Below are 12099 nucleotides of genomic sequence, written 5' to 3'. Positions count from 1 at the left end.
AAGTGAATTAAAAATATTCTTTTTCTTTATTATAATTTATCATACCCTAATCTCATTCATCTCAGTCAGACTCACAACTTAACAATAAATCGGCGAAACGTGGACTATGGTTGCTATTTACAGTAATTTTGAGACACATTTTAACAACGTATGTTTAATTAACAATTTAAATTTTATTTTATTCCAATTTTAAACGTGTCACAAACACAAACCCACAGTATTTAAATCCAGTCACATATTGATATCAGAAATTTTTGTCAGAAAAATTCGGACGCACACGACGCCTGAACGGAACTCGGAAAAAGCACAGCTCTCTGTTATAACCACGACATTTTCTCATCAGAATGTTACCGGATCGGATGTATGCTAGCACACAGCGACAAGGCTCCCTTTGCACTTGAATGACATCGCCAGGGGGGCGCTGTTGGAGAACAAAGGCTTAGAATATTCAAACAAAAACAACGGGGACACTTGACGGCAAAGTTAGTTCCGATTTTCGCCACGCGCCAAGATAGACTTGTCGCACTGTACGTAACATTGGAATGTCCACAATAGGACCGTGATACGGATAGTTTTCTAACATACAATTTCTGATATAATGGGGCTTGCCTTTTTATAAAATCTGATTGGATATGCATTTATTCAATATATTGAATGTGATGTCTTTTTTTTTTAATTTCTAGATGTTTTGTGACATAATTAAAAAACACGTTTTATACAAAATTTCAAGTAAGTGTATTATTTTCATGCGTTATTAAAACATGCCGCAACTTGTAATGAAGGCGCTACGTCAGTCTAATGTAATGACTAAACAGCTATTTGCGTGGCGATAAATAAATTATGTACTTTTGTGTTACCTACTTAATTAATTAACATATTCTGTGACGGATTATGCTCGGTTAGGCACTTGTGCTTAGTAAATAGAAATTCCAAATTAGGTAAGTAATGTGAAATTTTTAATAAAGATTTTTCACTGGTTAGGACAGTAAAACTGGTTTTTCTTTTGGTACAGTAAATTAGTATTAGACGACAAATTTATGTAGGTTTAGAAAAAATTTAGAAGGTTCCCACATAATTTCGAAATTTCTATTTGACTCTATTATATACTGTACACAACCTGTGATTATTCCAATCACAATCTTCAGCTTGGCATTTAATTATACAACGTCGAAAAAAAATTGATTTCATTAAAAAATTTCAATATAATTATTTGATGTAACATTTTACATTAACAAATTAAAAAAATATGATTAAGTATTTGTAAATTAAAATTATACAATGTATAATTTATACAATTTCGTTATACAATAAACTCACGGACTGGCCTTATTCACCAAAACACCCAAAGACAAAGCAAGATTGATTTAGAGACTAGATTGAAATATCTTATTGTCAATTCTCGCTACTTTGTCAAAGCTATACACTCTTAAATTCGAGCTTTAATAATAAACATAATTTGTATAATATAATAATTATTATTGTATATTCCTTACTTGTATAATTCAGTGAAATTGACTGATATACCCTATTTTGGATTATATTCATAATACAATATTATTTGAATACAACGCAAGGCACAAAGTTTTACAACGTGTTTATACAGGGTGACCTAAAAACATGGATCAAACGAACAAATCAATCAACTCCAAATAACATAAATTTTTATTCACATTTATGAAATTCATATGAGTGAAACAATTAATTTGAATTTCATCAATATTTTCCTAACATTAGATATTAATCTAATCAACCTACGTATTCCATTTTCTACGATTATCTATTATTATTTTTAGAACTAGCAAAAACCCAATTTTTTTTCCTATTGCCATATGTGTCTATTTAAAAATTACACTAATAATCGATTATATATATCCAACTTTTTTTTATCAGAATTTAGGGCGGTTACGCACTCATCCGATCTGAGTCCGTGAAAATACGTTCTGAAGTAGTCATACAGCTATTTGTTTGGTAGTTTATGACATATTATGACGTAGATATTTTTATATCCGTATTTTCGCGGATTCGGATCGATGAGTGCGTGATCGCTCTTACCATCCTTATCAATCGTTTGATCCACATACCGGTCACCTAGTAAATTTACGCTATTATCATAATCATTAACTCGATTGCACTATTTTTCATACGCATCCAACAAATTGCAGATCTTTATAAACACACTAGGTAATCTATCTACGTTTCTCGGTGTTGCTCCCATCGAATTTGAGATTTAAATCGTCTCCACCTTTAAATGATACCGGTAAAAATGCTTTTCGCACAGCCTTAAACGCGTCAATGAAACCTTTCCATACGAATTGCGTACAATTATACTTCGTCCAATTATACTTACTATTTTATTTGACAGATTGATTAAAAGCCGAATACTCAAACATCACTAATTAAAAGAGTCTTAAATGTTACGTGACGGATTTTGGACATTTAGCCTATACAGCAAATGTCAAGAAATGGTTACTAACTGCCGTACCCAGAGTTGCTTAATCGTTATAAAACGAGACAGAGCTATATCTCTCACATAAATCTGTCTCGTTTATAACTCAATCTTAAGTAACGATTAGCGACTCTGAGTGCGGCTGTTAATATTTAAGAATCTCTTAAGCAGCTCTCAGTATGTACCTACTTCGGATCATATCATAACATTTATGAAGACATAGACTGTATGACAGGAAATCTGGATTATGATAAGCGTGCAAAAAAACTAGTACAATGAACGAAGCATTTTTTGTACAAAAAAACTAAAACTTAACTTAGTCTTAAATAAGTTACGTGCTAATGTAAGGCATATTTTTAATTATAAATTAATTACAAATATCTATATTACATATAAACTTTTATATACACAGTCTCGCGTTCTATACATATTTTTTACATTTAAAATTGTACACTTTAATTGTAATGGTACATCTGGGAAGATGAAAACACATATTTTCAACTCAACAAAACTTAATGATCAAGCATACAAAATTTAGTAATAAACAGATTTTCAAGTCAATATTTGAATCTCATCTTCATGAAATTCATCATTCAATTTCAAAAAGATGAAATTCAAACATATGAAATTCAGCGATCTCTAGTCTCTACATATACTACTATGAAATTGTAATTTAGTTACGAACTGTTCTTTTTAATAAAATTAAGCATCATACTTCATGGGAGAACCTTAAATTTTTATGAAGTAGAAAATGCGTTTCATCTTGTGCTTCGAAAGAATTTACATTGAAACGTTGGGAGACAATTTGGACGTTTCATTTCATCGTAAATCTTTTCTAAGCGAATGAAATAATTCGTGAAAAGCTTATCGGAGAATTAGTACTCCACATCAAAATTGGCTGTTCCAATCTGAGCGAGCATTTTGAAAAATAAATCACCAATGATTAAATTTTTCTTTTCTATAAGATTAGCTCGAACAAATCTTATTTTAATTCTCCAATCACTTTAGAATCGCGATCATAAACACTTGATTTCAATATACATAAATATATTTCCAATTTATAATATTTACAACAACAATTTTTTTTTAATTAAATAGATATAAACGATTATACAGGTTTGGTCTTATGATTTGATAACAATTCGTCATTGCCACTGTCGGTCACCGCTGTGGATTTTCGTATACTCATTTATTTATTTGAAATCTATTTAAAATCTAATTTTTTGTGGCTATTCTTAATTCTAGTCATCTAAATTAAGTAAATCAAACTCAACTTCAGTACATACCTATTTATATTTTTCTATGGTAGTGTTTTAGTTACCTACACAAGACTAAATAAATTTTTTCACTATTTCAACAATTTTGCTATATTGAACTGCAATATTTCAGGTAATTTAAAAAAGTAAAAAATTTACACAATTACGAAAGTTTTTTTTGTGTCTCCAAATAAAGTGTTAAATTAATAAAAAATCGAAGAACCACAGGAGTGACATACAATTTATTTACGAGATTGTTAACAAAAATTATAAAATAAAAACAACCACCACAGTCAATTCTGTGGTTATTACTCAATCCGCTACAGTTAGTGACATGAAAAACATCCTCATCACCATAAAATGCCAACGAAAAAAATCTGTAAAGGTTTGCTAGCACTGCGAAATATTGCCGCGCGATTTTTACACACCCCTAAGGTGGTTACGCACTCATCCCATCCGTGTCCGTGAAAATACGTTTCTTTTTGTTTTGTATGGTAGCTTATGACATAATTTGTCGAAGATATCTTTTATATACGTATTTTCACGGATTCGGATCGGATGAGTGCGTGATCGCTGTTACTGAAAAACCGTCCGAGCGTATACATTTTGCAATGAAAAAATCGCAACACTACAAATTTTGCTTTGCGATTAAACGTTTTTAACACATTTCTCCTGTCACTATTTGTACAAAAAAATGTCCAATAACATAAGTAGAATCGAGGTCCATTTACATAAAAAAGTTTGTTCCAAAATCACTTTGGTCCGTTTTCCACCTTTTTTTTTAATTTTTCCACTATCACAAGCCCGCACTGTTTTTTTTAAATCAAAATAATAGTCTTAGCGTCAGCTCGGAGGTGCTAGAAGGACTTCGAGCCAACAGGGGCAGGCTGTAACGTCCCGCCTCGAGTACTTAGGGCCCCAGCCCTTCGCGAACGATATCCTCACAGACCTAGGGTCCACCGGCCCCACATGAGGTAACGACACAGCCGGAGGGGGAGACGAAGGGTCGAAGATGCAGAGACAGTGCCCTGGAGCGACCCTCCACACTAGAAGGGCCTTCGCTGCAGCCGCGTCCAACGCTGGCGAGCTGACGAACACCGGTTCTTGGCTTCTGTTGTAAAGCCATACTCCGTCGGATTCGAGGGACAGGGTGACACCTAAGCCGATTTTCGCTCGAGTTTTTCGCACCTGGAACGATAGAGAAAAATCGGTTAATGATAATAAAAAACCGGTTAAGTGCGGGTCGGACTCGCACATGAAGGGTTCCAAACCATCGAAGAATTAACACTCTTTATTTATTTTTTATTTTCATAAAAATTTCGACTATGTACAAGATACAGCCCGCTGGCAGACAGACGGACGGACAGACGGACGTCAGGAGGCTTAGTAATAGAGTCGAAATACATTATGCCATCACCGAGATCCCGGGACGTATGACGCATCTCTAACTTTCCAGAGTTTTATGTGCATTTTAAGCAATTAAAAATGTCAATTGCTTTAACGGTAAAAGAAAACATCCTGAGGAAACCTGGCCTTATAGAATTCTCCATAATGCTCTCGAAGGTGTGTGAAGTCTGCCAATCCGCACTTGGCCAAGGTGGCGAACAATAGGCACCCTTTTCGTTATGAGAGGAGACCCGCACTTAGGTAGTGGGCCGGCGAAGATGGGTTGACGTGATGATGATTGATGACAAACTAAGCAAAAACCTCTTTCAAAGTTTGAACTTTGAAAACTAATTTTTAGGCGAAATAAAACATTGTAATCAAATCTATAGTTAAAAAAAATATTATGAGGAATATGCAATTTTCAGAAGTCCAGAAGTTTCCAGTCAACGGTACTTAATTAAAAAAAGCTGTGTGTCGCCTAGTTAGTGGTTAGGACGTCCGCCTCCTAATCGGAGGTCGTGGGTTCGATACCGGGCACGCACCTCTAACTTTTCTGAGTTATGTGCGTTTTAAGCAATTTAAATATCACTTGCTTTGACGGAGGAGGAGGAATTCTCTATAACGTTCTCAAAGGTGTGTGAAGTTTGGCAATACTTGGCCAGCGTGGAAGACTGTGGAGGACTAAGACCTTCTCACTCTAAGGGGAGACCCGTACTCTGTAGTGAGCCGGCGATGGCTTGGTTTGATTGTGATTTTGATTGGATTGATTATGATAATGATGATGAACTTAAAAAATAACTTTCAGGACTAATAGTGGCATATAATTATACAAGATATCAAGACTATAAGATATACATATTATAGGCAGTTTATTAGTAAATTATTAGCGTATAGCTCGTGTAGGTACCTATGTACTATCTAAAGTTATCGGCGGGGTTATCTGTATGCTGATTGCCGCATGCGAGCCGCTAAATCAATTTACATACCCGTATATGCAACGCACAATGTTCCTACTGCTCAATTCAAAGCGGTTGATTTATTAACCGACTTCAAAAAAAGGAGGAGGTTCTCAATTCGTCGGAATCTTTTTTTTTTATTTTTTATGGACTATACATTCAGTACAATTTATTGGAGTCGAGCGTTGTACTCTTCAGTTCGATTAAATCATTGTTACTGAGGTAGAAACGATTTGAAAGCTTGGCAACAATTATGGTGTAATTGACTTTTAAGTATTATTACGTATCTTTTGTATGGGAATATAGAAAAGTGTTGTTTTTAGACTTTATCGGGCAATTTATTAAATTTTTCTCTCTGTAAAATCATCCTCGTATTTCAAGGAATATTATAAAAAAGAATTAGCGAAATCGGTTCAGCTGTTCTCGAGATTTGCGCATAGCAACACATTCAACGATTCATTTTTATTTTTTACAAGCTGACCTGCGCCGGCGTCGCTCGGGTGGAGTTTAGAAAATTGAGGGGAAGGTTGAATTAAATGTTTCTCTTCGTAATAACCATCCCCGTACTTTAAGGAATATTATGAAAAAAGAATTAGCGAAATCGGTTCAGCTGTTCCCGAGATTTGCGATGAGCAACACATTTAGTGATTCATGTTTATATTATAGATATATATCTATAATAGTTTAGAGAAGAGTAATTTGCATAAAAATCTTTCTATAACGCCTATCATGTCTCAATTACTGCAGAGCATCTATATATATATAATGCAGAACATCGTTCAAAGTTTTATGAACCAGCCGATTGATAATGTAGATTGTACTTGGTGCAAATATCGTCGTCATGTTGGTACTCACGTAGGCCAGCGGCGGTTGGTTGATGCGATTCGAAGCACGTACTGTGAATTTACGAATTTGGCACCATAGCTTAGCGCAACGGCCATCCTTCGGTGAGTAGCGGTTCGATATCCATTGTTGATAGAATTACTATAAGAAATCTCCAAACTATCTTAATCTATTTCATGTCATCTCTTATCTAACCCATCGCTGGCCCAATATTGAGCAAAGGTCTCTCAGGTTGGGGCACAGTCCACTACGCCGCGCCGATTCAGGGATTGGCATATTTCACACACCTTTGAAGACTCTATGGACTATTTTAGCGTTTAAACTACCGTGAGTGATTTCCATTATAAATACTATCTGTCCCGGCTTACTCACGTGTGTAGTCGACGTTAGCCCGACTAGTTTCGAACCCATCCGGGGTCCTTTTTCAAGAACATATCCAAAATTCGGGTACGACGCACTACATACGATTCGACAAGGTTTCCGTACTGTCCCGGGAAAAGTTTCTAGTACCGCGGAAGATACGGGAAGCGATCGAAATTAGTCGCCACCCGAATTTCAATCGTGACAATGGATGGATGCTACCCTCAGCGTGGAAACCGCTTTTTGACGCTAAGACAAGGGCATCAGTCGTGGGACGGGACACCATTAGCTCCGCGTGCCTGGATTTCGGTGACGGTTTCAGTGACGAAGAACAGCAGGAACTGTCGGGAGACGATCGGCAGCTGTCTCCCCCCCACCCCAGCCACCCTCACAACGGGCTCTACGGGCAGCGGCACGTGCGTCCCGCAGTCAAAACCGCGGCGCGTGCGCGGACGGACTCTCTTGAAAAAGGACCCCGGATGGGTTCGAAACTAGTCGGGCTAACGTCGACTACACACGTGAGTAAGCCGGGACAGATAGTATTTATACTCTATGGACTATTGGCAGATTTCACATATCTTTGAGAACATTATGGAAACTCTCAGGTATGCAGGTTTTCTCACGATGTTTAATAATTTTGTATAATATTTATATAGTATAAGTGTATAATAATTAGTTGTTTGAAGCGCACATAACTCTCATAAATTAGGTGCGAACCCGGGGTCGATTTCCAGACCCGCTGAATAAAAGGAAGGAGTTTTCTTTTATCGGTGACCATTTTAGCGATCGCGTGTTGAACTTACACGATTTGGACTGCTTCAACTGGACAGACCATCTTGCTGGTGAGCGACGGCTGATTCATCATCATTCATCATCATCAACCGATAGACTTCCACTGCTGGACATAGGTCTCTTGAAGGGACTTCCACACACTACGGTCTTGCGCCTCCTGGATCCAGTGGCTCCCTGCGACTCGCTTGATCTCGTCTGTCCACCTAGTGGGGGGTCTTCCAACACTGATCTTTCCGGTTCAGAGTTTTTCAAACTATGCCCATTGCCACTTCAGCTTCAACACCCGTTGAGCTATGTCGGTTACTCTGGTTTTCCTACGGATCTTTTCACCTTTTCTTTGATCACGTAGTGAATAATTAATGGCTGGTTTCTCACCTGTTCAACTTGCGGTTCCTTGGAGTCGAGCGCATCCAGGCACAGCCCGTGCCTGCCGGCGCCCGTGCCGCCTCCGCCCCCGAACACGTCCACCGCCCTTACGCGGACACTGAACTGGCGACCCACGCGCTGCGTCAGCTCCCAGTACGCCAGTCTGCACCACTCCGTCTCCCAGCTCTGTCGCTCTGTAACAAGGAAGAAAGGTCGCTACAGATGCTGTGAATAAATTCGGCAAGGTAAACTCCTTAACGGGTTGCAAAGCTGAAGACCTATGTCCAGCAGTGGACATCTAACGGTTGATAATGACGGTGATGAATGATGATGAATAATACTGTCGATAACTTTATTGTCTATCATCGGAAAACTTTCCGTCTGTGAAATAATATTGTCGAGAACTTTAAATTCTATCATCGGAAAACTTTCCATGGGTGAATAATATTGTCGAGAACTTTATATTCTATCGTCGGAAAGCTTTCCATCGGTGAATAATATTGTCGAGAACTTTATATTCTATCGTCGGAAAACTTTCCATGGGTGAATAATATTGTCGAGAACTTTATATTCTATCGTCGGAAAACTTCCCATGGGTGAATAATATTGTCGAGAACTTTATATTCTATCATCGGAAAACTTTCGACCGTCAGTGAATAAATAATGTTTTCGAGATCTTTAAATTCTGTCTTTGGTAGACTTTCCGTTGGTGAATAATATTGTCGAGAACATTAAATTTTATCATCGAAAAACTTTCCGCCGGCGAATAAATAATGTTTTCGAGAACTTTAAATTCTGTCGGTGGAAAACTTTCCATCGGTGAATATTATTGTTGAGAACATTATATTCCATCGTCGAAAAACCTTCCGTCGGTGAAATTTCTTTGCTTGACTCCGGCCTATAATGGAGGGGTCTATAATGGAACAGTTTGTTGATATCTAGGTATTTCAGCCTCGTTACATCATGCCACTGTTCCAGAGAGTAAACTTGGCGCACGGCGACGCGCCACTGACGAATTGTCATCATCGCCGGCCAAATTTTAATATTTCTCGGAAAATTTCATAGGAGACCTTTTACATTATGTATCTATCACTAGCGACCGCCCGCGGCTTCGCTCGCGTGGGAATTTCGAAAAATCGAGCATTATTTCTTGTCTAGGTACATTATAAAGGGAACCTCTGAGCAAAATTTCAGCTATCTAGGACATTGAGCTGGGCGTTTAGTGAATCGTCAGTTTTTCTGGGAAGAAATATTGGGGTTTTTTTTAAAAAAATTGTATACACTTCGTGTACTCATGTACCTGTCTATAGCGGTATAGCTGTTAATAATAGCATTTTTTTATTTAATATACTTATTAAATAAAAAAATGTCAATGATGAGGCTAGTTACCACGTTTTTGAGCTGACAAAAGTCTGAGTCCTACATAACCTACTGGTTATGTAGTTTTTCAGAATCTATAAATTGGCGAAAGTCAAATTAAATAATGTAAAAGATTCCAGCTGGGATATGCTGGATCTTGCCCCACGTTGGAGAGCTGGACTGCCCCACGTTGGTTAACGGGGTCCGGATGGCCAAAGTGAAACAACGTTGCTTAACAGCACCACGTTTATTCCGTGTTAAAGACAGTCAGTGTCGTGTCCCAGCGTCGTCCCACGCAGTGGAAGCGAGAGGTCGGAAGCGCGACTGTACTGTGCGAAAGTCGTGTCCCGTGCACACGTCCCACGCGGTGGAAGCGAATGCCGGAAGCGCGACTGCGCTGCACTGTACGAGTAGCCGATAGCCATGTCCCGAACAAACGTCCCACGCAGTGGAAGCGCAGTCGGAAGCACGACACAGCGTACTCGTACGTTGTGCGTTGGTGAATCCGAAGACTGGCGAACTCTTGGATTGAGTCGGATTAAGTCGGATTTCGGATTGACAACTGATGGCTGTGGCTGGGTCTTATACTACGGCCGGACGATCTCCGCAGCGCGATGCGCTTTTGGCCAACCCACAGCCAACGCCATCTAGTGGCAACTTGGCGAGTTCGAGGGAGTTAGCGCGATCCACACCTTGGCTAGCGCCATCTGGTTATCGCTTGTGTTACAGTCTCCCCCTCAGTTTCCGAAGGCGTCCCGACGAGGAAACTGGAGAAAGAGTTCGTTTCGTAATTTGTCCCTCCTGTTGAACGTTGAATTTCATCCTCAGTGTGTTACAGTCTCCCCCTCAGTTTCCGAAGGCGTCCCGACGAGGAAACTGGAGAAAGAGTTCGTTTCGGCATTTGTCCCTCCTGTTGAATGTTGAGCTTCATCCTCCCCCTGGTTCAGAGCAGCTCCCATGGCATAACTCCAGTGAGGTCTTCGTACGTTATGTTGATAGCCATCACGTAGACTCTTGGGTCTGAGGTTTTCGATTTGCCTGTGTCTGCCGGCTGTAACCAGCAGCCCCACACGTTGTGCGCCACTGTAAAAGATTCCAGCTGGGATATGCTGGATCTTGCCCCACGTTGGAGAGCTGGACTGCCCCACGTTGGTTAACGGGGTCCGGATGGCCAAAGTGAAACAACGTTGCTTAACAGCACCACGTTTATTCCGTGTTAAAGAAAGTCAGTGTCGTGTCCCAGCGTCGTCCCACGCAGTGGAAGCGAGAGGTCGGAAGCGCGACTGTACTGTGCGAAAGTCGTGTCCCGTGCACACGTCCCACGCGGTGGAAGCGAATGCCGGAAGCGCGACTGCGCTGCACTGTACGAGTAGCCGATAGCCATGTCCCGAACAAACGTCCCACGCAGTGGAAGCGCAGTCGGAAGCACGACACAGCGTACTCGTACGTTGTGCGTTGGTGAATCCGAAGACTGGCGAACTCTTGGATTGAGTCGGATTAAGTCGGATTTCGGATTGACAACTGATGGCTGTGGCTGGGTCTTATACTACGGCCGGACGATCTCCGCAGCGCGATGCGCTTTTGGCCAACCCACAGCCAACGCCATCTAGTGGCAACTTGGCGAGTTCGAGGGAGTTAGCGCGATCCACACCTTGGCTAGCGCCATCTGGTTATCGCTTGTGTTACAATAATAATTTACAGAGTTCGACTATTTTCCCTTTCATAATAAAATATTACTGGCGACTTCGGTCGCGTGAATATAGATTGAAAATTTCCGTGGAAACTCGGATTTTCCTGAATAAAAAGCAGCTTAGATGCCACGCCCAGGTATGATAATATTACCGTGGCCCAGGTATTCAGCTACACCCATTCAAAAAAAACCGGTCAAGTGCGAGTCAGGCTCGTGCAACGAGGGTTCCGTACTGCAGTCGTATTTTTTCGACATTTTGCACGATAATTCAAAAACTATGATGCATAAAAATAAATAAAAATCTGCTTTAGAATGCCCAGGTGAAGACCTTTTATATGATACCCCACTTGATATAGTTATCTTACTTCGAAAATTAAAAATACTAATTATTATTCATGACCACAATTTAATTTGGTTTGTGTGATGTAACCACAAATTCACGGTTTTCAGATTTTTCCCCGAATGGCTGCTATAAGACCTACCTACCTGCCAAATTTCATGATTCTAGGTCAACGGGAAGTGCCCTATAGGTTTCTTGACAAACCTACAGACAGACAGACAGACAGACAGACAACAAAGTGATCCTATAAGGGACCCTAAAAATCACGTCGATCCGTTGCTCCATTGTGCCGTGATTGAAGGGCA

At 39.7% G+C, this 12099-nt stretch overlaps 2 protein-coding genes across 3 annotated transcripts in view; one reads left to right on the top strand and one right to left on the bottom strand.

The window, feature by feature from the left end:
* The window catches only part of ChT (choline transporter), a 447845-nt gene that overhangs the window by 375724 nt on the left and 60022 nt on the right, over positions 1 to 12099 (top strand). The gene's annotated exons all lie outside the window — the stretch shown is intronic.
* The window catches only part of Dad (Daughters against dpp), a 49568-nt gene continuing 37476 nt past the window's right edge, over positions 8 to 12099 (bottom strand). The window contains exons 4-5 of the mRNA XM_034972898.2: positions 8415 to 8599; positions 8 to 4890 (exon numbers count right to left, since the gene is read on the bottom strand). Coding sequence (XP_034828789.1) covers positions 4546 to 4890; positions 8415 to 8599 — 530 coding nt within the window. The 3' untranslated portion in view covers positions 8 to 4545. The remainder of the gene's footprint in view (positions 4891 to 8414; positions 8600 to 12099) is intronic.

This window comes from Maniola hyperantus, chromosome 10, assembly GCF_902806685.2.
Source record: "Maniola hyperantus chromosome 10, iAphHyp1.2, whole genome shotgun sequence".
Taxonomy (NCBI): Eukaryota; Metazoa; Arthropoda; class Insecta; order Lepidoptera; family Nymphalidae; genus Maniola; species Maniola hyperantus.
Note: the sequence above shows the minus strand (reverse complement) of the source record. Positions and strands in the feature narration are given on the sequence as shown.